Source organism: Salvia splendens, chromosome 8 (assembly GCF_004379255.2).
Source record: "Salvia splendens isolate huo1 chromosome 8, SspV2, whole genome shotgun sequence".
NCBI lineage: Eukaryota > Viridiplantae > Streptophyta > Magnoliopsida > Lamiales > Lamiaceae > Salvia > Salvia splendens.
The window spans coordinates 13,575,005-13,601,570 of record NC_056039.1 but is presented as its reverse complement, the minus strand read 5'-3'; the positions used below and the strand labels follow the sequence as shown (position 1 = coordinate 13,601,570).

General features: G+C 42.7%; 1 protein-coding gene and 2 long non-coding RNA genes across 3 annotated transcripts; all 3 read left to right on the top strand.

The window, feature by feature from the left end:
• Positions 1 to 3,938: 3,938 nt before the first annotated feature.
• LOC121742978 lies at positions 3,939 to 5,247 on the top strand. Its single transcript, XM_042136139.1, has 2 exons — positions 3,939 to 4,272; positions 4,506 to 5,247. Exons 1-2 carry the CDS (start codon positions 3,951 to 3,953, stop codon positions 4,664 to 4,666), a joined length of 483 nt encoding a protein of 160 aa, XP_041992073.1. The 5' UTR covers positions 3,939 to 3,950; the 3' UTR covers positions 4,667 to 5,247.
• Positions 5,248 to 9,302: 4,055 nt separating this feature from the next.
• LOC121744410 lies at positions 9,303 to 9,875 on the top strand. The gene is made up of 3 exons (XR_006038595.1): positions 9,303 to 9,337; positions 9,414 to 9,468; positions 9,559 to 9,875. It is a non-coding gene; the product is annotated as an uncharacterized LOC121744410 (long non-coding RNA).
• Positions 9,876 to 21,765: 11,890 nt separating this feature from the next.
• Positions 21,766 to 22,703, top strand: LOC121744152. The gene is made up of 2 exons (XR_006038497.1): positions 21,766 to 22,009; positions 22,360 to 22,703. It is a non-coding gene; the product is annotated as an uncharacterized LOC121744152 (long non-coding RNA).
• The last annotated feature ends 3,863 nt before the right edge of the window (positions 22,704 to 26,566 follow it).

Below are 26,566 nucleotides of genomic sequence, written 5' to 3'. Positions count from 1 at the left end.
ATTATAGTTTATTATTATATTTCGTTGACTGCTCGTTAAGCTCCTTTCCGGGTTTTCTTCGTTGATTCTTTCCCGGATCGTAGGTCGAATCAACCATAGGGTCCTTAGATATATAAATGTGTGTATTTTATTTCTTCTCTTAAGAAATAAAATATTTTCACACTATCTCTTTCTTACTTGTGCCCAACGCACAAAACCCTATCTTTCGACGCCGGAGCTGATCGACGGGCAAGGATCCCGCGACGTTCGACGCGAAATCTAACGTTGAGGAACTTCTTCCTTAACAATTCCACTCGCAGATATCGATATCCCTCACAGAATCCCAAGACCATCAATGAAAGGTATTACCGCTAATGGTTTGCTTCTTCTTTACCGAGAGATGGAGTTACTATGTGTTTAAAACTCCTGTTTACATATGCAATCCGATTACTCGTAAATACATCGGGCTTTGTCGTCCTAAGAAATGCAGCTCAGTTTATGGATTTGGTGTAAGCAAAATAAGCAAGCAATATAAAGTGGTATGTATTAATCGGAACCCTGAATCCGACTCTGGTCCACATGTACACACCCTCGGAACAAGAACATAGAGGCTCATTGAAGCTGGCGCCGCTTCTGGTTGCAGATTCTATTCAGATCTACACACAGTATGTAATGGCAACCTCCATTTGACTGTATCTGATCTGGGTCAACCTTTATAGATTTGTGCTTTTGATGTTGAAACATTCTGTTTTAGCATCTTCTCTGCTCCCCTTGTCCCTGTGTATATGGCATAGATGGGTTTTTTAATGTTTTGAGGGAGTGCATGTGTTATTCTTACATGGACGGCAATGATATGTTCATCTGGATGATGAAGGAATACCAAGTCGAGGAATCTTGGACCATAGAGTACAAGATTAATTAGTACTATTGGTTTTGATTTTCATTGAGATTGTGGTTATGATTGGCCTTATATGCTTGTTAATCCAATCAAAGTTTTCAAAGACGGTGATGTTTTGATGTTGGTGGAAGAGAAACGGCTCATCTACTATTCCAACAAGACAAGAACTATTCAAGAAGTCCGTATGTTTAAGGATGCTTCTGCGAGGACTAACTTTACCTTTGCCTTGCTTTTCACTCCTAGCTTTTTATCACTCAAGAGTTTCGTAATTAAGAATGTGATCTTGTTTTAGTTCATAATGTTAGTATACATTTGTGTTTTTTCGTTATTTGGCCTTGTACGTGTTGAAAGTATCTTTATCGTGTTGTGTTTGGATTTGACATTATCTTGCCAACCTGGCACGAACTATATGCCGATCCTAGCTAATATATATAATGTGGGATGATGCCTATAATCTTGTTCTAGTTCATAATGTTAATTTGCATATGTGTTTTATCACTATCTGGTCGTGTAATTGTTGAAGATTTCTTTATAGTATGGTGTTCATGGTGTGGTCTTAGCCTGTCAGCTTGGCTTTTGAATTGATACTACTTAAAATCATTTGTTCAAAACTAAGCTTTTAGTGGTTCAAATTGATTTGGAGTTCCACCCTGCCGAAATAATCACCAAGTTCTAGAAAATACTCATTATTGTATTTGTATTGCACACTAGGTACTATATTTTTTTTAATCTAAATCCTAATTAATTAGTGACAAATTTTGAAATTTAAGAGTATGATCCTTCTGGTTTTATCAATAATATTTTATAGAGTGAACTTTAAAATTAGTCCAAAATGTATTTTATTTTTACCTTCTAAGGACCTGAATTACAAAATATATCCCTGCAAATATATAAAAAAGGAAAAATATCAAAATAACTCCTCATTTTCCAATAAACTTAAAATGAACAAAGTAAAATTTAATTGCGTTATTATTTTATAAATTAATACATAAAATATTCACCAAAGACTTCAGTCTCCAATTTATCCCCAATTCCCTGCCCTTGTCTCTTTTCTTCTTCTCAGAGCACCCGCAACGCGTGCCGCCGGCGTTCGGCGTGCCGTTTCGCCTGAACGGTTTCGCCGCGGAACGCGTTGCGGCGCACCATTCCGCTCCCATTCCGTTCCCATTCCGTGCCGGGTGCCGACGGCACGTAACGCGGCACGGCTTGTGCCGCCACGCGCTGGGGCGACGTGGCGCTCCCCGCTTCGTGCGTGCTTCCCACTCGCCGGCCCGCGAGTGGGACACGTCAGCGATGACGCAATAATTAATTTTTTTTAAAATAATTGATTTTTAATTTTTAACGGTAATATTACCGTTTTTTAAACTTTTTTAAATTTTTTTATTTTTATTTTTATTTTCTTATTCTATAAATACACCTAATTTATTACATTTCACACACAACTACACATCTACTCTTCCTAAATCAACATCAATTCCTCTCCAATTTTCTATTTCAATCTCCTTCACAAAATGTCCGGCGACGGGAATTACGGCGGTGGCGGCTCCGGTGGGTGGGATCTCAACGCGTTCGGCGATTGGGAGACCATGTACAACACACTTGGTGGTTCCGGGTCGTCGACGCCGGGCACCCAAGGGTCGGCGACGCCGGGTGGGTACCAACCAACCACTTTCGATGTGGATGCCTACGCTCGACCACCCGGCTCGCGGCTTTCTCAGGGTTTGTCCCAGATTCGGGAGGATATCCCCGTTGAACCCACCCAGGGAGGAGGCTGAGGCGGTGGAAGCTCTAAGGCTGCGTCTGAGGCACCCGAGGAGGAGGAGGAGGAGGAACTGGAGGATCTGGGCCGGCATCCGTACAACAACGAAGAAACTAAGGCGGTGTACACTGCCTGGCTCACCGTCTCGTACGATCCCATCGTCGGGAACCAACAAGCCGCCAAGTGCTTCTGGGAAAAGGTCCGTGATGTCTACCACCAGACTAAGCCGAAAGGGGGGCCCGGAAGCGCAAATATACAATGCTCCGTGCTCACTTTGGCCGAGTCGACGTACAGGTCAAAAAATTTTGTGGCATCTACTCGGCCGAAGCGGCGAACTACCAAAGCGGAGCTTCGGGCGCCGACATTCTGAGGGCGGCTTTGCGCGTCTTCTACCAGGACACCGGTCTACAGTTCAAATATGTTGATATTTGGCAGCTCGTCAAGGACGAGGAAAGGTGGGCCAGCGGTGTCCGCTCGAGCTCGGGCTCAACCTCAAAGCGCACGAAGCACACGGCGAGCGGCAACTACTCGTCTGGTGACACCGGTGAGGCCAGCGAGGGTGAACCGCAGGTGTTTGGGGGTACGGGGGATCCAACGCCCGACGAATACGGGGGATCCAACGCCCGACGAATACGGGGGATCCAGCCTTGGGCGCCGTCGGCCGCAAGGGACGAAGGCGGCTAGAGCGAGGAAGGGCCGAGGCGAATCAAGCCAGTCGGCCTCGGGATCGGGCTCGCGGGGAGGCTCGGACACACCTATGGTGGCGTACATAACCGCCACAATGGCGGACACTTCCCGCTTCTCGTACGCCCAATTCACGGCCTGGTGGAACGGAATTGTGCATATGGCAGGACTACTTGGTCTTCCTCCTCCCCCTAAACTTCGACCGCCTCCGCAGGGTGATTCGCCGGCGGAGTAGTTATTTTATTTTCCCACGTTTAATTGTGTGTTTTTTATTTTGTGTTTTTTATTTTTTTAGGATTTTAATTGTGTGCTTTTTTTTATTTTTTTTAAGTTTAAGTTGAATTTTTTTTAATGTTCTGTGTTTTTTAATAAAGTGTGTTTGTTTTTTTTTATTAAAGTGTGTTTATTTAAATTGAATTGGGTTGGAAATAAAAAAAATGAAATTGAATGAATAGTAATTTAAGGAACGGTTAAGGAACGGAGGGTTGCAGGTTCCGTTGCTTAGTTAAGGAATGTAATAAAAAAGTACAGTGAAGGCCTCAAATAGTGGTTTAAGGAATGATATAAGAACGGTATAGGAACAACGTTGTGGATGGCATCAGTGTGATTGAGCAGTGATTCAGTCCATCAATGGAGCGTGATTTCTTCAAATATCTACTATCAGAAATCACCACCGACATCCTCTCACGCCTGCCCTTCCGAAGCCTCGTAATCAGCAAGTCCGTTTGCAAACCATGGCTCAATTTAATCGATTCCGACGATTTCCGCAAATCCGAAATCAAAACCCCACCCGCCCTAGTCCTCTTGACAGAGAAGACGATGGATTCAACTTGGTGCGCGATTTTCGAAATTGAAGACGAAGACGGAGTCGATGCGGAGAAGAGCCATGATTTTCACCACATTCTGCTCATGGATTTGGAAATCCCTCACGGAAACAGAGCAACAATGAAAGGTATCACTGCTAATGGATTACTTCTTCTCTACTCACTATCAACTAAAGGTATTCCTGTTTACATATGCAATCTGATAACTCGTGAATATACGAAGCTCTGTTTGCCTGCGGACTACATCCCCCGGGTAATTCGTTGAATTTTGGATTCGGTATGAGCAAAATAAGTGGGCAATGTAAGGTCGTCTGCATCAATAACTGCACCGACTCTCATCATGTATACACCCTCGGAACAGGAACATGGAGGCGTGTTGAAGCCGGCGCATTGAATTTAATGGCAACATTCACTGGAGAGCATTTGATTTGGGTGGTGACATGTCGATTTGTGGTTTTGATGTTGAAACGGAATGTTTTAGACTCTTCTCAATTCCTCCCGTGGAAGATGGTGGATATCTAAATGGGTATTTGTGTGTTTTAAGGGATTGTCTGTGTTATTATTACACACGTAAATATGAAATTGTCATCTGGAATACCAAGTCGAGGATTCTTGGACCATGGATTACAAGTTGAGTACTCTGGTTTTTTATTTTGATGTGGATTATGTGTATGTTCATCCGATTAAACATTTTAAAGACGGTGATATTTTGATGTTGCTGGATGAAGATGATCTCATCTACTACTCCAACAAGACAAGAAGTTTTCAACAAGTCGGTATGTTTGGGGATGGATCTGCGGGTTGCCTTAGCGCCCTGACTTTCACTCCTAGCCGTTTCTCACTCAAGAATTTCGGATTCAAGAATGTGATCTCGTTTTAGTCCAGGTTCTAATGTTTGTCTGTTGTCTAGTGTTCGGAATCTAAGGTTTGTTTGTCATGTAATGTTTGGGGTTCTAAGGTTTCTTTGTCTTGTAGTGTTCGTGTTTGGTCTTATCGTATCCATCTTGACATAAACCATCGTAGATGCATCTGTAATGTGTTACTAGTATTTGTCATCAAATTCGAATGCCTCTTTTATTTGGACTGTTAATGTTTTTTTATTAGACTTTGTTTATTGCCCTCTTCGTTGACCTCATCACTGAAGATAGCCAGACTCTCGTAGTCCACCTCCGGGAATCACGGAAACAGTGAACTTCATTGTTGTTGTTGACGTTAGAGGCGTAGTGAGGTGATTATAGTACCTTATAAAGAGGAAAACAGAGAGAAGCGTTTTCCTTTGATTAAGTCAAAGCATAGCACACAAACCTATCAAAATTTTCAAAGATGGTGACATTTTGATCTTGTTGGAAAATGGACTCGTCTACTAATCCAACAAGACAAGAACTACTCAGGAAGTTTGTATCTTCTATAATACTGATAGGATGGGTTACTCTACCGATATCAAGATTTTCACTCCTGGCCTTTTCTCACTCAAGAGTTTTGGAATTGAAAATGCGATCTCGTTTTAGTTTACATTTTTTGTTGCTGTAAAGTTTCTTTGTCGTGTAGTGATTGGGCTCTAATGTTTTTTTGCTATGTAGTGTTCGCTTTTGGCCTTATCATAGAGTACAAGTTTCGTACTATTGGTTTTGCTTTTGATTTGGATTATATATGTGATCATCCAATCAAACATTTTAAGGATGGTGACATTTTTCAACGAGTCGGTATGTGGCAGCTGCGGGTTACCTTACCGTCCTGATTTTCACTCCTAGCCTTTTCTAACTCAAGAATTTTGGATTCAAGAATGTGATCTTTTATTAGTTCATAATTTTAGTCCTAATGTGTGTTCGTGTGTAAGGTTTCTTTGTGGTGTAGCTTTTGGGTTCTATGTATGTGAGCCTGTGTAATCTTTGTATTGTTAGCACGCTCTCTAGTTTCGTGGCTTCAATGCCGGTGCCCTCTTCATCCTTGTTGCTGCGGATAACCGGATCTTAGTCGTTGTTGTTGACGTCGGAGACAAAGTGAACTGATTTTAGTATTGACTACAGAGGAAAACATGTCGATTTTAGTTTGCGTTTGTAATGAATTATGTGAATCAAAAACTCAAATGAAAACACACAACACAATATGCAAAGAATGCAAGGGTTTAACGTGGTTCGGTCTCAAGTATAATTGAAGGTGATGCGAAGAAGATGAACTACAATGTACAACTCTGTCTCAAGAATGATGAAGAACATTCAACTCTCAGTTACACTTCTCTCTAAGCTAAGTCTCACGGTTGAAACTCTATTTTCTTCTCCTCTCTTCATGTTGCTGCCTCTTGCTTATATACTCGTGGCAGTTAGTTATAACTGCCAACGGCTAGCTCACACTAAGCTTCCTCCGAGCTTAGTTGATCACCCTTTCCAACGGCTATCTTCGCATCAATTTGAGTAAGCCAATATTCCTAACAAATTAGGGGTTGAAAAAGGTCATTTGAAAAAGGAATTGTTATTATTATTAGTAGTGTGTGGTTTGTCATGTATAGTTCTTGCTATCGTGCCTGCAAAAAAAGGCAAGTTATTAGTACCCAATTCATGCACGATTTGCACTGTCTAATGTTATACTAAACTTAATTAGTACCGAATTCATGCACAATTCGTGCACAAGTCTAATGTGTTTTTTTCTGGTTGAAATATGTCATACCATCTCCAACCATACTCCAAAAATGAGTTTTGGTGTAGAAATCTTCTCCAACCACATACCAAACTCAAACCCATTTTTGGTGTTTTTTTGTGAAACTACACCAAATATGGTGTTACTGCAAAAATTGAATTTTGAATTTGGTGAAAATGGTTGGAGTAAAACTACTTTTTGGTATGACGTATATTCAAAATTAGTTTGAGTTTGATGTAAATGGTTGGAGATGGCCTAACTCCTTACATGACATGTTAATTGATGAGATTTTGACCTTGCAATCTATCCTTTTAGGCTGTTATTTGAAAAAAATGAAACAAGCAAAAATGGAAGAAGCAAATGGGGTGGATCACTTTGCTTACATCCCAGAGGAACTACTCTTATTGATATGAAGCCAGTTTGAAGACCTAAAGCATTTGCGAGGGATACTCCCTTGTCTCGAAGCGTTTTGCTTTGGCTATTTATGAATTGAGATGTGTTCATTTGAGTCTTCCAAGTACAATACGCTCTACTGAATCAGTGGATGAAATCTGTGAACTTCTCCCTAGAGAAGAAATGATTGAATTCATCAAGTCATCACCGATTAAGGAGTTGGGGTTCTTCTCGGAACTCAGATCTATTTCGTTGGACTTGGCATGTCCTCGTAATTCCTCACATTGGAAAGTGAGGGTGAAATTCAGCCTTGGTGGAACTTTTTATGGAACTACCAGCTTATGTTCCCGGGCAGGCTTCTTCATCTTCATCCGATGACGACGTTGCACCAGCAGACGAAGGAATGTGCAACAACACATTGTTTCTCTTTGAATGTTGCAGCATTTGGTTACTTGTGCTATGTTTGCTCATCAAATGTCACCATCACAAATCGCAAGAAAGTAGGGAGAGTATTTGTGAGCAATATAAATCTTCTTGTATTGTGAAACAAGTTGAAAGAAGCACAACCAGGTTCACTGAATCAGACAATTCTTGGATGTGCGACTCGAAAATCCCAGAATATTATGGGACGTTGGATGAACTAGGATCATGATTCCGATGGCGGTGATGTAGTGACTTGGGAGTATACTGGGGACGAAAAAGACTTGTTGGAGTTTGTAGGGAAATATAAGGAATCATTTCTTTACAACTGATCCAGGTTTAACTATGCTGCCATCAAACTTACTCCTCTCTCCTTTAGTTTAATGTTAATTTGGGACTAAGTTTGATATTTATCTTCATCTCCAAATGTTTCTATCTATGGTTTTGTACGTTGCATTCTATTTTCAAATGGATGTTTCATAATATCTCTGTCGTGCTTTTGCACTATTTTCCCATTATTTTGTTTCAATTTATAAGATCCAATTAAACATATACTCCCTCCCTATGTTCCCGATTAAGAGTCACACTTTTCCATTTCGGTCTGTCTCCAATTAAGATTCACACTTCATTTTTACCATAAAGGCATAAGTAGGTCCCACATTCCACTAACTTTTTCAACTAACTTTTCTTTGCATTTCTTAAAACCCGTGTCCAGTCAAAGTGTGACTCTTAATCGGGGACAGAGGGAGTATTTTGTAACTTGGACAAAATTGCTCTTTTTCCGGTCCCCTGTTTTATTTGGCGTGACTCCAGCTGGCTTCCATGTAATTGACTAATATGTCGGGTAAATTCCACGAATGTACGTCATGAGAGCTCTTATCCGCCATTTGTACCCGCAAAAAAAAAATTTCCAATGAAGGGAAAGACGCGAGCGCGTGTTTAAATGAAACACGCGTCTCTCTCTCGCGTGTATAAATAAAGACGCAGCAGCGTCTCGCGTCTTTTATAAAACACGCATGAGTCTCATGCGTCTTTGCCTTCTCCACATACACACAATCACCAAAAGATGCATACTAACCTGAGTAAAAGATAAATTCAGCAGCTATTGATAAAGATAAATTACCCAATTGCGAAGAGGAGGGCTTCAAAGTTCAATCCATTCCAAGAGGCAGCAACGAGATGTCTTCCTCTCTTTCATTGTAACTTCTATTGGTTACCAATCGAAATCGAGTCGACGAGAGAGGGCCCATTAGAACCGAATTCGAATAGTGGATAAGATGTTTGATGAATTGTTTTTGAGAAAATTTGCGTGATTGTTGATGTAGAGAGAAGTGAACAGACTTCGGACAAATTGCAAACAATGATTGTGTGGTATGATAATATCAAAGGCAAACACGCATGAGACTCATGCGTGTTTCTTAAAAGACGCGAGACGGCGATTTTTATACACGAGAGAGAGACGCATGTTTCATTTGTTAAACACGCGAGAGGCGCTCGCGTCTTTCCCTGAATTTTTTTTCGGGTACAAATGGCTGATAAGAGCTCCCATGACGTACATTCGTGGAATTTGCCCCTAATATGTCCCTACTATTCACAGAGAAAATACCAAATATGCCCATGGAAGATGAATCGATGCAAATTTCCCGCTAATATCTCTCACTCTATATATACGGCGACACATCTCCTCCCGCCATCAGCCCTAGAACTCCCGCAAAAACAAGTCATCCTTCATCAGCTTCGATTCACGTAGGTAATTCATCTCCGCGAATCGTCGATCAGATTCTGAGTTTGAAAACTAAATTTTTGTGTTTTATTCATGTAGATGTCATGTTCCATGCGTAACAATGGCAGTCAGCAAGCTCCATCTGGAAGCAAAGGTTGTTATTCAATTACGTATGACGAAATTGGTTTTAATTTCACGTGTGAATGAGTACTTATCTATAATAGATGTAACACAATGCACATAGGACGCGTCGTGCGTGGAGCGACGGAGAGGAACTCTTCTTGCTGGGAATAATGAAGGAGTTGGTAGCTACTGGCTGGAAGTCCGATAACGGCTTCAGATCTGGGTATCAAATGAAAGCGGAAGAGGCAATGCACCGAGAGTTTCCGGGGACTGATTTGAAAGCGAACCCTCACATCCAATAGAGAATTCACACCTGGAAGAAGAGCTTCTATGCTCTGTTAAAGATACTAGATCGAAGTGGTGTCGAATTCAATGTTCACTGTGACTATAAGATCGACGTAAGCGAAGATCAATGGAGCGAAATTGTTAAGGTACTTGTTGACTCCATACATTAATTAGCAAACCATCGAACAAATTAATAATTATGTCGTGATCATTATTAAATTAAAATATTTATTTAAAATAATAATCTTATCCAAATAACAAAAAATACTACTAGAATCCAAAAAAAAGGAAATTTATTATCTGTAAAATTAGGGGTTACTGATAGGATTTAAGGTCCTATCGTTGATTGTATGCAATATGTTTGATGAATTGCCCCAGTGGAGGTGCTGGGAATTTTATGCGAGAACTAGGGATGAGACAATAGGCAATTTGTACTACTTATTTCTCAAGACTCGATCTACGGGAATTCTATAACCCTGGTTGATTCGGACTTACGATTCGGGAAAGAATCAAGAAGAAAACCAGAAAAGATTTGGCTCAATCTATCTAAGCAAAAATAACGATAATTAAGGAAACCAAATAATATCTCTCAAAATAAAGGAAAGCGAATAAACTCTTGCTGATCATCTTGATACGTAATCTTTGTACTTGCTGGGTCGAGACACACTGCGCTTGGGTTGCTCTCGTCTTGGTTGGGCTGACTTCTTCACGGTTCTGGGCTTGGGCTGCTGGGTTTGGTCCCTGCGAGTTGGTGCGGATTCATCCTCGGCAGTATGATCCTCTTTCTCCGTTGGCGAGTTCCTATCAACTCCCCCATCGACGAAAGCCACCTTGTCCTCAAGGTGAAGATCAGGAAAGTGAGTCTTCAAAAGAGATGCTAATTCCCACGTCGGTTCAGCGCCGACGTCAGATGACCACCTCACCAACCATTGCTCTTGCGGAACTCCGCCCACAAGCACCGTACGCGAGGCCGACGCCCCTATTGGGGAATCATATGGGTTGCTGCGGTGAAAGGCAGCCAGAAGGTCCATTGTGGCCGAAATAAACGGCACAAACTTCTTCAAAAGTGAGACGTGAAATGTTGGAAAGAGAACATGTGAGTCCCAAGTATGTTGGGAAGAGAATAACATTGACAATGTAGAGTTTCAATGAGTATGGTTTCTAGGTATATTTATATCTAGAGTCCTATAAATAGGGATGTACTATGTATCAACAAAACAATTCAAATCAATCAAAATGTAGTCTTCAAGAGTTCTCGAGTTTTATTTTCAGCATTTTACTTTTCAACATGGTATCAGAGCAGGTTCAATCCCTCGTATGGATCAATCTGTCTCTATAGTAAAAAAAAAATATCCAAAACCCTCCCAAATTTACAGCCGAGAATCTGCCCAAGTATACCAAACAGCTATGAAAAATTTTGGGTTCAAAAGTCATCTGCATGATGAGGACGTCAAGGGAGCAAGAGCAACTAACGATCCTTTGTTAGTTTGTTCAAAACCAAAAAAACCACACACAAAAAAAAATATCATTGATATTCATCCATCAGCAGCAGCGCCGCTCCATCATTCTCAAGGTAGGATGGTCGAAAAGGGAGGACAAATTGTTCCGGAGTCTGTTTTGAAGAAACAGAAGAGAGCTGAGGAATGGGCCTTGGTTAAAAAGCAGGAGGCCGCAGCACTCAAGGAAAAGAAGTCTGCAAACAGGAAGCTGATCTACAAAGGGCTAAGGACTATGCCAAGGAATTCGCGGCCCATTCCAGCGGCTGCCTGAACTAATCCGGACAGCAGCAACGGGGTTACCCGGGCAAGCTCCAGCAGCGGCTGCTCAGCTCCAGCCGATGGCGAACAGTAGCAGGGATAGACGACGGCGCAGACCGCAAGCAATGGCGACCCCGCAGCGGCAACATGATGATGGCCTAGATCTCTTGTCAAAGCTGCAGAGGAGCCAACGGAGAACTAGCAATAAAAAGTCGATTGGATGCCGATGGCGGAGCGCATGACGGTTCTAAGGAGAACTCTGACCCTGCCAAGGCGTTGGAACTAGTAGAGTTGCTGAGGAAAATGATAAAAAGGATGAGACTGCCCCTGATCCAGCATTAAAGAAGAAGGCGGAATCAGATTCTGAAGTACGAAATACAAGTTTAAGGAATCATCCAGCCAGCGGCCAACCATGAGCAACCATGCCCGGAGAAGAAGGGTGATTGTAGCCGAATATAAAACTACAGCAGTCAAGAGAAGAAAATAGAGGAGTAATCCTCGGTTTGTCCATCCGAGGGGGAGAGGACTACCACAGCCGGAGAAACCAGAAGGAGGCAGCTCGTCGGAAGGAGGAGAGATGACTGATGTTTACGCCTTCGGAAGTGTATTGGCGTCGATGTACAGGTTGTCACCAAGAAGAGAAGATTAAAGGAGTCGAAGCAGTCGAAGAATTATCCGGTAGAGGGGGAGAGGAAATACACTACCGGAAGATTGTCTCCAATTCTACCAGCCATAGTGGTGCGTGCAGCCGTGATTCGAGGCTTGGCAGAAATCAACGAGGAAATCTGCTGTGATGAAAAGGTTGCAAGTCAGTGGTAGCTGGCATGAACGCTATGGATCTAAGACGTGGCATAACCATGGCTGTTGATGTTGTTACAAACTTGAAAAGCAGAGCAAGGATGATTGAAAAGCACATAGGAGGAGAATGCTCAGGTTGGAACTATTTCTGCTAATGGAGAAAGGGAAATTGATGAGCTGATTGCAAAGGTCGGGAAAAGTTGGAAAAGTGGGTGTCATCACAATTCAAGATGGGAAGACACTGTTCAATGAGTTGGAAGTAGTTGAGGGTATGAAGCTTGACAGAGGCCAACACGACCAAACGATTCAATCTCCGAATCAAGGAGATAATTGCTGAGGACGAAGGCGGAGCAAGCCGCTGTGAAGAGTTGGTAGGAATGAGATGTCGTCGATAAGATATTGAGAACCCGCTGCCAATTCGTCGGGAAGATGAATCAATTAGTGACTGGAGAAGTCTCACCATTAGGAAGTGAATAGGCGTCGGAGGGACGAGAGGATGCCGCCTGAGGACAATTTTCCTCGGGGACGATAAGAGGAAGGAGACACTACGTCTTCTTCATTGTTAGGGTTTCCAAAATGTGAAAGCAAATCTGGGCCTAGTGTCCATAGGCTCAAGGATGAAAAGGAATGGGCTGAGCATGGCCACACAAATTAAGCTTTGGGCTGCAAATTAAATTCAGTCCAAAGAAGAAAAAGGCTCCTAAGACAAGAGCAAAAACTGTCAGAATTAGCTCCTCGACACGAGTAAAAACTACCAGTCAGAAAAAAGCTCATCGACAAGAGTAAAAAACTGTCAGTCAGAAAAAAGCTCCTCGACACGAGTAAAAACTGTCAGTCAGAAAAAGCTCTTCGACACGAGTAAAAACTGTCAGTCAAAAAAAAGCTCCTCGACACGAGTAAAAACTGTCAGTCAGAAAAAAATGATTTGGCTCCTAAATACGAGCTAAAACTGTCTAAGATGGCTCCCGGATATGAGTAAAAACTGTCTAAGAAGGCTCCCGGACATGAGTAAAAACTGTCTAGATTAGCTCCTTGGCACGAGTTAAAACTGTCAATAAAAAATTGAAGAGCTCTATGACACGAGTTAAAACTGTCAACAGAAAAATTGAAGAAACTCCTTGAAATGAGTCTAAACTTTCAATGAAAAAAAGCCTCCTTGATATGAGTATAAACTATCAATGATGATTTGAAGAAGCTCTATGATACGAGCATAAACTGTCAATGAAAAGTGAAGGACTCCTGAATATGAGTATAAACTATTAATCAAAGTGAAGATCGTGCAAGTTAAGTGTCGAAAAACTCGATACTTAACTTGAGGGGGAGTGTTGGAAAGAGAACATGTGAGTCCCAAGTATGTTGGGAAGAGAATAACATTGACAATGTAGAGTTTCAATGAGTATGGTTTCTAGGTATATTTATATCTAGAGTCCTATAAATAGCCATGTAGAAGGTATCTCAATGAATAATTCAAATCTATCAAAATGTAGTCTTCAAGAGTTCTTCGGTTTTTTATTTTCCGCATTTTACTTTTCAATGAAAGACATTATGAATTCTGCTTTCTGCTGGTAACAAAAGGCGATAAGCTACCTTTCCCATACGTTCGGTGATCTCATAAGGGCCAAAATATCTCCTCGCCAATTTATTAGAAGTTGGCTTACTCACTGAGACTTGGCGGTAAGGCTGCAGCTTCAAGAGGACCTTGTCGCCGACGTTGAATTCCACGTCGCGGCGATGGCGATGGCGATTGGCGAACTCCTCCATAGAATCCTGCGATCGCGCAATGCGCTGCTTTAGCGTGCGCAAAGTCTCTTGGCGCTCAGACAACAACTCCTCCACGGCTTGATTATGGGATGGCTGAGGATATGTCGCGAAAATATTCAGGGGCTCACGACCATACAATGCCTGGAAAGGAGACATGCCAATACTAGCATTGATGCTGCAATTGAGGGCTAGTTCCGCCCATGACAGCAAATCCAACCATCGCGACGGGTGGTCAAAGGTAAATGCCCGCAGATATTGTTCTAACACTCTGTTAGTAACCTCCGATTGCCCGTCCGTCTCGGGTGATAGGCCGTCGTAAACTGGAGTTTTGTTCCGCTGAGCTTCAAGAGCTCATCCCCAAAATCACTCATGAAGATGGAATCGCGATCGGATAATAGCTTGGCTGGAAACCCATGCAGCTTCACAACGGTATCGACGAACAGCCGGGCCACACGAGGAGCATCAAACCCGGGTTTCAGCGCCCCAAAATGGGCATACATCGACAAGCGGTCAACCACAACCATCACCGCTGTGTATCCGTGCGACGGAGGGAGGCCCACTATGAAGTCCATGGAGGCAGCCTCCCATACCATACCCGGAATCGGAAGGGGCTGGATTAATCCGTTGGGTTTATCACGCACATACTTCATGGATTGGCAGGTAAAACATGCTGCAACATAGTCGCGGACATCCTGGCGAAGCCCAGGCCAATAGAAAACCGCCGATACACGCGCAAGCATTCTGCGCTCGCCGGGGTGGCCCGCAGTGGGCGAGTCGTGACACTCCCCAAGAATAGTTGAGCGAGTGAGTGAGTCCCGACTAATATACACACTTCGTTTGAAATAGAGAAGACCATCTGAGACCGATATGTGAGGTGGGGCATTTCCCTCCTCTGCTGCCCGATGAAGTGCGATCAGATCTGGCAGCAGGGCGTTCTCGTGGCGAATTGTCTCGATCACGGCCGGATTTGGGCGAGCATAAAGTGCGAACATCATTGCCTTGGAGTCAGGACTGTCATCATCGCGGCGGGACAAGGCATCCGCCACCTTATTCGAAGCATCGGATTTATATTCAATCAAAAACTTGTACCCCATTAGTTTTCGCACATAAAACTGTTGATCCGGTGTTTGAATTACTTGGGAGATGAGGTCTTTAAGACTGCGCTGGTCAATCCTTATCATGAACTCCCGTCCCAACAAATACTGTCGCCATTTTTGAACCGCTTCCACGATGGCGTACAGCTCTTTATGGTAAGTGTAGGCGACGCGCCGGCGATGGCCTAATTTCTTGCTGAAGTACGCCACCGGATGTCCCTGCTGCATTAGGACAACCCCTATTCCGAAGTCGGAGGCATCGGTTTCGATCACAAATGGTAAAGAAAAATCAGGGAGGCGAAGTACCGGAGTAGAGCTCATCGCCTCCTTAAGGGCCTGAAAACTGGCAACCGCTGCTTCACTCCAAATAAAGGAGTCCTTCTTAAGTAGTTCCGTGAGCGGTGCTGCAATGACCGAGTAATTCTGCACAAATCTGCGATAGTATCCTGTAAGCCCCAAAAATCCACGGAGACGCTTGATATTGGTAGGAGGTGGCCAAGCCAACATAGCTTCAATTTTGGTGGGGTCGACACGCAGGCCCCCTGCAGAGATAATGTGCCCCAGGTAATCAATTGTCGATACACTGAAAGCACACTTCGTTCTCTTGATGAAGAAAGAGTTCGACTGGAGGATCGTCAGTACCTCGCGGAGATGGCCAAGGTGGTCCTCTCCTGATTTACTATAAACCAAGATGTCGTCGAAAAAGACTATGACGAATTTGCGGAGGAAAGGTTTGAAGATTCCGTTCATGGCTGCTTGAAATGTGGACGGAGCGTTGGTTAGGCCAAACGGCATCACCAAGAATTCAAAGTGGCCATCGTGGGTACGAAATGTCGTCTTATGAATATCATCCACGTTCATTCTAATTTGGTGATAACCTGAACGAAGGTCCAATTTTGAGAAAATCATCGCTGCGTGTAGCTCGTCAAACAACTCGTCGGCCATCGGTATGGGGAAATGATCCGGCGTTGTTGCGGCATTTAATGCCCGGTAGTCCACACAAAACCGGAATGTACCATCCTTCTTACGGACTAGGAGAACCGGAGATGAAAATGGGCTAGTGCTGTGTTGAATGACACCTTGAGATAGCATCTCTTTAACATGTTTTTTTTCAATCTCCGCTTTCTGAAAATGAGGATAGCGATATGGGCGCACATTAATCGGTTTGGTTGCCGGAGGTAGATGAATGCGATGGTCCCAGCAGCGAGATGGGGGTAGGCCAGAAAGGGGTCTCAAAACCCGCCCCAAATTCTTCAATAGCATACGCCAAAGTTGGATCTAAATCAGCCGGGGCTGCAGTGGCGGTATTGGAGTCCGACCCCATAGGAATAATTTCAAAATTTTCTGATTCATGGTCCCGGCCGATGAGCGAAAAGAGGCTGTTATAAGATACCTGCTTTGGTGGTTTATCCTCTCCCTTCAAAATAATCAGCGACTGATTCCATAAGAATTCCATAGTCAAGTCTTGGAAATCCAACAGCACCTTTCCCAAATCCTGAAGCCACTGCACTCCCAATATAACATCAGGGCGTTCCACCTGTAAGAGGAAAAGGTCGATGTCGAAACGAGTGCCCTGCAGAAAGACCGGTGTCTTAAGGCTCACATAATCACAACGTAATGAGGCTCTGTTGCCAACAAATACTCGAAAAGGAGAAATAGTGTGCAACGAAAGACTTAGCTATTCAGCGACGGCGGGTTTTATGAAATTATGCGTGCTACCACCGTCAATCAACACTGATACCGGAACATCATGAATCATGCCCGTGACACGAATCGAGCGTGGTTTGAGCTTGGGTCCAATAACAAGGACACGAGATATGTCATCCGAAATCACCATATTCTCGGCTTCCTCGTCTGCAAATGTTTCCTCGTCACCATGGGCAGAGGCACTGTCCTCATCGTCACTCATAAAAGCATAAAACTTCTTGCTGCAAATATGTGATCTCGAGTATTTCTCCAGGCACCACCAGCACAACCCCTTTTTGTGCGTTCCGCTCGCTCTGCAGCCGAAATATGGATGACGGGGTAATCCGTAGGGCCTCATGACTCGCGCTGCTAACGGGATTGGGAACTCTGCAGGCGAACAAAGTCGGTCGGTTTCGGTGCAGCGCTCGCAACTTTCTGTGGCTGCTTGAATTCACGAGACTGCCATGCCGGGCGAGGTCGCAGTGATTGATCAAAACTAGTAGCCGCCTAACAAGCTGCTAATTGTTGGGCGAGCGCGATTGCATCGCTGAGAGAAGCGGGGCGATGAATCAAAAGCTCGTGCTTGAGTGAAGCCGAAAGCCCTGCGACAAAGAGCGATGTTAAAGGGTCGTCGCCTACGTGTGTCACCTTCCTCAATATGGGCTCGAATTCAGCGAGATACGACTCCAAGGATCCTGTCTGTCGCAGAGTAGCCAGACACCCAACGTAATCCTCATACAAATCCGGATCGAAGCGCCGCTTAATGTCGAGTAAGAAATCGTCCCATCCTCGGTAGGTGTTATTAGACTCCCACCACTCGAACCATTCCTCTGCCGCCTCATCCAATAGAAATTCCGTTAGATATAAACGGTCAGAAAGCAGGGTGAAACTATGGTTGTAAAATTTCTGAATTTTCTTGATCCACATAACTACCCCATCGCCATTAAAACAGGGTGGATCCATCTTCAATTTCGGCCAAGAATCTTGGTTAAACCGTATCGGTTTGATCGTGGTCGAGGGTGGTAAATTCCAACCACGGGGGGTCGCCATTGTTGAGGCCGATGCTGCCGCGTCGGGTGGCTTTTTGCCCAGATTTTCGACCGCCTTTATCAGACGAGTCATATGGCCATCCATGCTCGTATTCCATTGAGTTTGTTGTCGTTCAAAAGCCTCCTGCGCGAAGCGATTCGACTGTATCTTTTTCTCATCAGCGGCGATGCGAACTTTAATGTCGAACATGCTCTGTCCTATTTCTTGGAGGGTGTAGTCGAGTTTGGGGTCGCCACCGGTGACGACGTCGGCGGACGCCATGGCTGGTAGATGAAATAAACACAGCGGGGGAAGAGAGGCTCAATGAAGCGCCAGTTGATAGGATTTAAGGTCCTATCGTTGATCGTATGCAATATGTTTGATGAATTGCCCCAGTGGAGGTGCTGGGAATTTTGTGCGAGAACTAGGGATGAGACAATAGGCAATTTGTATTACTTATTTCTCAAGACTCGATCTACGAGAATTCTATAATATATAGAATTCCCCCTGCTTGATTCGGACTTACGATTCGGGAAAGAATCAAGAAGAAAACCCGAAAAGATTTGACTCGATCTATCTAAGAAAAATAACGATAATTAAGGAAACCAAATAATATCTCTCAAAATAAAGGAAAGCGAATAAACTCTTGCTGATCATCTTGATACGTAATCTTTGTACTTGCTGGGTCGAGACACACTGCGCTTGGGTTGCTCTCGTCTTGGTTGGGCTGACTTCTTCACGGTTCTGGGCTTGGGCTGCTGGGTTTGGTCCCTGCGAGTTGGTGCGGATTCATCCTCGGCGGTATGATCCTCTTCCTCCGTTGGCGAGTTCCTATCAGTTACGCACGAAAATCTATAATTTAAAACTAACACATAAAACCTATATAAACGTGTTACCGATTGGAAGAGAGAGAAAAGACTGAGAGAGAAACACTACAAAAAAGCGGCCATTTGTGAGCACAATGGTGCTAGCAAAACTGTAATGAAAGTGCTCACATAGGTATGTTTTGCTAGCAGATTACGAGCACCAACTCTGCTAGCTATAGCGCTTGTAGCAAATTTGATAGCAGTTTTGCGAGCAGAAGTTCTTTTGCGACCACCTTTTTGCTCGCTAATCGACGGTGTCGACCAAACTATGTATGTGCTCGCAATATTCCTAGCAACTCCATTTTGCTCGCAATTTTTCTAGCACCTCCATTGTGCACGTTATCGAATTCAGCTATTTCTGCTAGCAACATTGTGCTAGCAGAAAGAACAAAATATTAATATTATTTTACTAATTATTATTTGGATAATTTATTAAATAAAAATTATAATGAAATGACAATTAAAAAACAACAAAATTCAAAACAATTATAATGAAATGACAATTAAAAAAGAACAAAATTCAAAGCTTACATAAAATTAATAAGATTGTTTTACACTTTTAGTTATTACTCATTCGGTTAACCTTTTCACTAAAATTCAACAATTGTGCTAATATCCTCTCATTTTTCTTCTCAAATTCCTCGCGTAACTCCATTTTTTGCCGCGCACTTTGACTCCCCAGCTCCTCGTGCAACGCTGCATTTTGCATCTCCAGCTCGGCATGTTGCTCTGCGCGGATGCCGCATTTTGCTGCTCCAGCTCCGCGTGCATCTCAATAGTGATTTGCTCTCGCATTGCTTGTAACTCTTCCGTGCTAATGGCTAAGCCCCTAATGGACGAACTGCTAGCAGCATTAGGGAAATAAATGTTTGTTGCCTGTCCAGCTCCGAGAATTTGCTTTCTCTTCATATTCTTCACAAAAAAGGTCAAGGAAAATGCGATCAAAATCTGGATCTACTTCCCCTGCAGCCCGTAATTCATTGGCTCTTGCCTTTAACTTGCTCCTATAAACATGTATAATAAGACTTCAAACCAATGCAGTAACTAAAAGATAACAGTTTGCATCATGAGAACAGTAAGCATCAGAACTAAAAGAAGAAAACAGAAGGCATTAGAACCCCAATGCATATTCTCCTCTCCGAGCTAAAAGATACAGATATTATGCATATTTATATACAGAACCCCAATCTGAAAGGGTGCTAAAGGATTTTATCTGCTACTCTCATAAATCAAAAGAGCCAAGAACACAGTTTAATACATGAAATGAGAAGATGCTGAGATTTCCAAACCACAACACCTCTTATTTCAAGAGTAATCAAGAACCAAATTTGTATAGCACACTCACATATAACCAACACATTGAAATTCAAGTTGATGAATACAGATAAGAATAAAAGTTCCCAAAATCTGGAACTCATATGCAGAAATAAGAGGTGAAATCGAGCTTGAAAATACCAAAATTGTCTCTAAACAATGATGATCATAGAATCAGGAACACATAATCAATGAAGTGAAACATCAAATTCAGCAACCATTATGTATTGGTGAGAATCGGTGAGAGAATCAATAACCTCTTTTAAGTAAAACAGTTGCACATAGAAAATAAGCAAGCAAATGCCGACCAACATTTTGCCGGAAATTGTAACAATTAAAGCAGAAAAATGTGAAGAATTTTGTAAGCAAGCCGTGAAAAGGAAGAGAGGAATCACCTATTGCAGATGATCGAGCAGGGAAACGAAGTCAGTGAGAGGAAAAACTGCTGGAAAATTTGTCTTCTGCTGGAAAAACCGCGTCGTCAGGAATCGCCTATTGCAGACGCTCGAGCAGGGAAACGAGGTCAGTGAAATCTGCTGTAAAAACTGTTGGAAAATATGCTGGAAAATCTGCTGGAAAACTGCAGAGAATCGGTGAGAATTAGGGGGAGGCGGTGAGAATTGGGGGAGGAGAATCGGTGAGAATTATATCGAGAGAATTATGAGTATCTAAGTCTTATTCATTTAACTATATTTCATTTTCAATACTGATTAACAAGGAATTTATGAAAGAATTTAACTCTAATTCATTTTCAATACAATTGGACTTCACAATTACTTCTCCCAATACAATTAAGTCTATATTTTACATTTTATAATTTGATTAACAATAATTAACTGTAGTTATCATTTGGATAAGAAATAAAGTATTTCCTAGCACCTACTTCTGCGCCGTAATTTGCTGGCACTTATTCCTACTAGCTGATTTGCGAGCACATGTATTTTTGCACCATTTTGCTAGCACTTTTTGCTAGCAAATTTTCGAACATTATATTTGTGCTCGCAAAACCCTTCGTACTGTACCAACTTCATAAATGGGTCGTTTTTGCTCGGTGTCTGCTAGCATATTTGTGAGCATTATGATGGAACAAATATTCAATGGAATTTCCAATACTAATTGATCATGTTGTGACTTTTTTGTTTATAATGGAATAGTTAATAGATTATTCACAAACGGTTAATGTATATTAAATCAATTGTTACATATCTTTGTTATAAAGTTAATTTCATGTCATATGAAATGATATTGTATTTGTATAAGTTCTTTTGGAAATTAAAAACAAACTTATGATGTCATACTCATTGTAATTAGTTCGTAAAAAATGGATTGGAAAAATAATTATAGATTCAAAGTCACGATTGAAACATTATAAATGCTTCAGAAAACAGAGCTCACAAATCTAACTCTGTTTATATCTAAAAATCACTCATTGTTTCAAATTATTTTAATTTAATTCAAAATTAATTCAATTAAAATATACTTATTAGTATATTATATTATAAAAAATAAAATTGAATTATAATTCGGTTCCCGATTAGGAACCGGTCGGTTTCGATTCCGAACCGGAACCGACTTTATTTAAAAAGTTGGAACCGGTACCGGAACCGGAACCGATTTTTCAGATTCCGGTTTCTCAATTAACCGGCCAGTTCCGGTTCCGATTTCGGTTAACCGAGAACCGGAGAACCGTTTAAGCACCCCTACCCATATCCGATCTTCAACAAATAGCCAACTTTACACCGCTTCAATTTCAAATCTTCCCCCTCTTTTGTCAAATTTCTTGAATTAGGGTTCATCGCAGCTGTCAAATTTGGGATTTTCACTCAATTGAGGGTGGTGAAGAGAGTAATTCGAGTGACCAATGCGATTTATTTCGTCGGGATTCTTGGGTTTTTTCGGTGGTTTCTTTTGTTAATACCGAAAAGACTCAAGCTTTTATCAATGTCTTGGGCTCTCGACTTCCCTAGCTAGCTATCTTGACAGTGAGTTTTCTTCTTTTGCTTTTGTTTTTCAGAAAAATATTTAATTGGGAATTTGATGGTTTGAATGTAGTGTGATTTATGGGTTAACTGTGTTTTAATTCGAGTGAAATTGTGTGACTTGTTTGAATCTGAATTTGGGTTTATTTTTGTATTGGTTGAGCTCTTGAATTTTCTGTTTTGTAATGGAATAGTTGAGGAGATTCTTTGTAGCATTATTCTATGAAATTTGAGTTGTAAATAGTGTGTGAAATCTTGGGAGATATAAGAGATTGATTTGCATTAATGTAGTTTATCTCTAATTTAAAGGTTGTAGATTTTGTATGTAAATATAGTGGCATTATTTTCCACAGTTTAAGAGGTGATTGGTTGGGAAGAATTGTGTTACGACCCCAACAAACTCGCTGGTGGCAGAGTCAACAAGTGGAGATACGGCAGAAGCAAGTCCCACGTCGACGCCGGCTGGAGCGGGGAAGAATCGGCGCCGAGCGATGATGAACAGGTGGAACGATCAAAGGAGGATTTAGAGGCGATCATTGCAAGGATGCTAAGGCCGAGGACGCAGCTCAAACCGCCGGATTGCTACCAGGACTTCGTCGCCAAATAGCCGACGCCAGCTGTTTGATGAATTGTCTAAATGACTTTATTTTTTCTTTAGTTTATTTTCTTTTGTTTATTTTATTTTTATGAACGGTTATTGTATCGACCGGTTTATAAGCTCCGTCGGGTTTTCTTTGTTGATTTTTTCCCGATATATAGGATTTGGTCGAACCAACCCTAGGTCCTAGATAATATAAATAGGGCTTCTCATTAATTTCGTACGAAATTAAGGAAGAAATATTTTGCCAACATTACTTGTGCAATACACAAACTAAACTACTCGCTGCCGACGGAAATCTCTTCCGCGCCAGCCTTCCGCTTATCAGCCGCCGATCCCAAACTCAGGGACGCCGGATTCGTGTGTTGTTCATTTCGTGACAGGAATTCTTCGTTAAGATAGGTGCCTCTTAACAACTGGTGCTTTTTCATCCTTGAACTCATGGATATTCAGCCTGAATCGAATAACCCTCCAGTGGTGTTGACTGGAGGCAACGCTCAAGAATTGGTGTTGGGGTCTACCCGTCGCAACCAAGGGGGAAATCGTCGGGACCCTAGCGGGCAGCCGCGACCACCGCCGCGGGGTGATCCCCAGTCGTCAGAAGGGTACATCTACCAATCCTTTGACACAGTTTTGATCGAATCATGACCCGATTTGATCAGTTAGAGTTTCGGATGGATAATTCCGATCGGAGGGTGGAGGCGTTGGAAAACCCGGATACAGATCCTCTGGATGACGATTATGAATCGGATGAAGCGGCGTTTGAGGAGTATCGTGATTCCGCCCCTCTCCGGAGTAACTCGATCCCTCGACAACGCCAATTAGGGTTTCAAGATAGCCGACCACCGAGGCGAGGCCGGCGTGGTGGCGTTTATACTGCTCGCGGTGATTACTGTCGGGATGGGGGCTGGCAACAAGATGATGCCCCCGATCATAGATTGGCGCTTCGTAAATCGCGCAGGGTTTCCAGTTGGGACCCACTAGCGGCCCGCCAACGTGGAGGGCGTGACCGCCGCCGTGCGTCCTGTTGGGACCCCCCACCGTCTCGTGATCGTTTCTCTTATCAACATCAAGACGATAAACGTCATGGAGTGAAGATGCATGCTCCTCACTTTGACTGGTCGGACGCTACTAACTGGATCTCCCGTGTCGAATACTACTTCGACCATGTCATGATCCCAGAGGAAGACCGCCTTCATTATGCGGTGATGTTGTTCGAACCACCGGTTGTGGAGTGGATTTTTAACTATCGGAATAATAACAGGTTCGTTACGTGGCCGGAGTTTATGGAGGATGTTCGCCACCGTTTCGACCTGCAGAGTTTTCGAAACTACATTGGCCCTCTTGCCAAGCTGGTCCAGACGGGTTCCGTGGCAGACTATCACGATACTTTTGAAAAATACTTGAATCGGGTGGAAGGTCTGTCAGATTATGCTCTAATTCCGATATTTATTGAAGGTCTGAAACAGCCACTTCAAGAGAAAATATAATTGCAACAGCCTCGATCTTTAGCTGAGGCGATGGCACTTGCACTAAGATTGGGGGCTAATCAGGAACACAGAAATCAGCAAGCTTCATCATTCTCGAAGAAGCAGTGGTCAGGCCGTGAATCTCGACCACCACTACTAACCACTCCCAGCCAAATTACCGGCGTTACACAGCAACCTGCGGGGGGACAGCATGGCCGCGATCTGGAGCGCCCTAAAGTTACTCCGATTCGGGTCTCTAATGCGGAAAAATCAGAGCGTTCACGTAAAGGGTTGTGCTGGCACTGCCCTGAAAAATACGCTCCTGGCCACGTTTGTGCAGTGAAGCTCCTCTGTTATGTGGGGGACGACGAAGAGGAGGGTCACCTCGACTTACACCAGCAAGTTGATGAGGTGATTACTGCAGATATATCACATCTACATGCTTTGAGTGGGAATAGCCGTTCTAAACCTTTCCAAGTAATGGGGGATATCGGGTCGACGGAGGTCATGATATTAATCGACACGGGAAGCACACACGACTTCCTCCACCCGCGCATAGCGGAACGCCTTCGGCTGTCACTGACACCAATTCGCCGGTTTCGGGTCTATGTGGGGAACGGAGGATCCCTGGTGTGTTCCCACGTGTCAACGAACGGTTTCTTAGGTAATTTGCCCCTGTGAACGTAGTTACTAGCATTTAGCGGAATTGGTTGGTGCACGAGAACTTGAAATATGCAATGCCTGAAGACGAAAGATAGTAGTGCTAGTTCTTTCGAATGTACAGAGAAAGCAGTTTGATTTATGAGTATATGCAATTACAATGTTTGATTTAAGTAGTAAGTATTTTCGAAGACTCAGAATATAATGAGATTGAAAAGGCAAGTGTGTGATAGGTTGGAAAACATGTGAGTCTGTGAGAGGTTATTTTATAGCTAAAAACAACTAACAAGCTGTGTCACTTACCAAGTTGTGAAAATCATATACATGAGTTTGTATATGCCATGTTTTACATTGATTTCATTTTCATAACAGTCCTTGTGATATATATAGTCCGATAATTCATGATTTCTCATTGAGTACGGAAATCCTTAGCTATATTATCTGTCTAATGGTAAAAGAAAGGTATAATGTCACGCTTGTTTAGATTAATCTTACCTTTTGACTTGAAATTTTTCTTTCCACAGAGAAACTTGTTGTATTACTTCTATTAGGGATCCTCGCTCCTTTGACCAGTTTGGTACGGCTGTGAATTCACCATAGAATCTGCCTGCAATTTGTTATGATTAAGCCGTCTCTAACTAATCTTGATATCTCATGCTGTCCGCGTGTGAGCGTGCTATTGTAGGCCAGCTTTATTGCGATATCCCCCTGTGGTGTGGTCTATACATAATCCGTGGAGCTGGTACGTGCATTTAAACTCTGCAGAAATTGCTTTCTCCATTTCACACTTGCCGTTGTATTTTGTCTTACTTGGTTAGGAATTGAACAAGGAGGAGCTTCCATCTCACATCCCAAATATTGGCACACTTTGACCCGGCACGTGTTTTAAGAAATGTAATGGAAAGTGAGTTGAAAAAGTTGGTGGAATGTGGGTCCTACTTTTAAAGTAACTTTTATAATAAAATGTGAGTAGGAATGAGTTAGTGAAATATGGGGTCCACTACCAAAAATGGTAAAAAGTGGTGTGTCAAACTTTCAGGGATGGACCGAAATGGTAAACTGTGTCAAACTTTCAGGGACGGAGGTAGTATTTTCTTTGAGAGTTTTTCAAATTTATACTACGTAAATTGTTATCTAATTTATTTTTTTCCTGCAGTTTTTGTTACCGGCATACGAAGTTCCAATTGTGCAACCCGGTGTTGTTTCGACTGTGCAGCAATCCGGTGCGCCGCTACAGCCGGACGCATATAAGGTGTTTAAATTTTGTTCATAATTTTATTTTTAAGGGTTTTCAATTTTTTTTATCCAAAATTTAACGTAAATTATTTCTAATATTTTTTTCCTGCGTCTGCCGTGCAGTTGATGTTTCCGGCAAATGAAGTTCAATTCGCAAACCCCGGCATTGTTTCGATTTCGGAGCCATACTACGGTGGTTATGAAGTTCCAGTTGTTCAGCCGGAGATGAGTTATCCGAGGATTAGCGATGGTTCGCTTTCTTCGATTGTTCAGCCGTACTGCGGAGGTTACGAAGCTCCGGTTCCGGTTCTGGCTTCCCCGATGATGAGGGCGGCGGAGGTCGATCTTCTTCGAAATGGACAAGATTTGAAAAGACAGAAATGCGATGGTTATGAAGCCGGTGAACCGACGCCTTTGAGTTTTGATGGCCTTGACGTCGACTTCGACATCGACCTTGACATCGACTTCGACTTACACCCGGGTCCTGCTATTTAGTTTTAATTAAAGCATTCGCACTGAAAAACAATTATGTAGTACGTGTAACTGTAGACCAGAAATTTTTGTGACGATGAAGAGCATCGGCTTTGAGTCACCAAG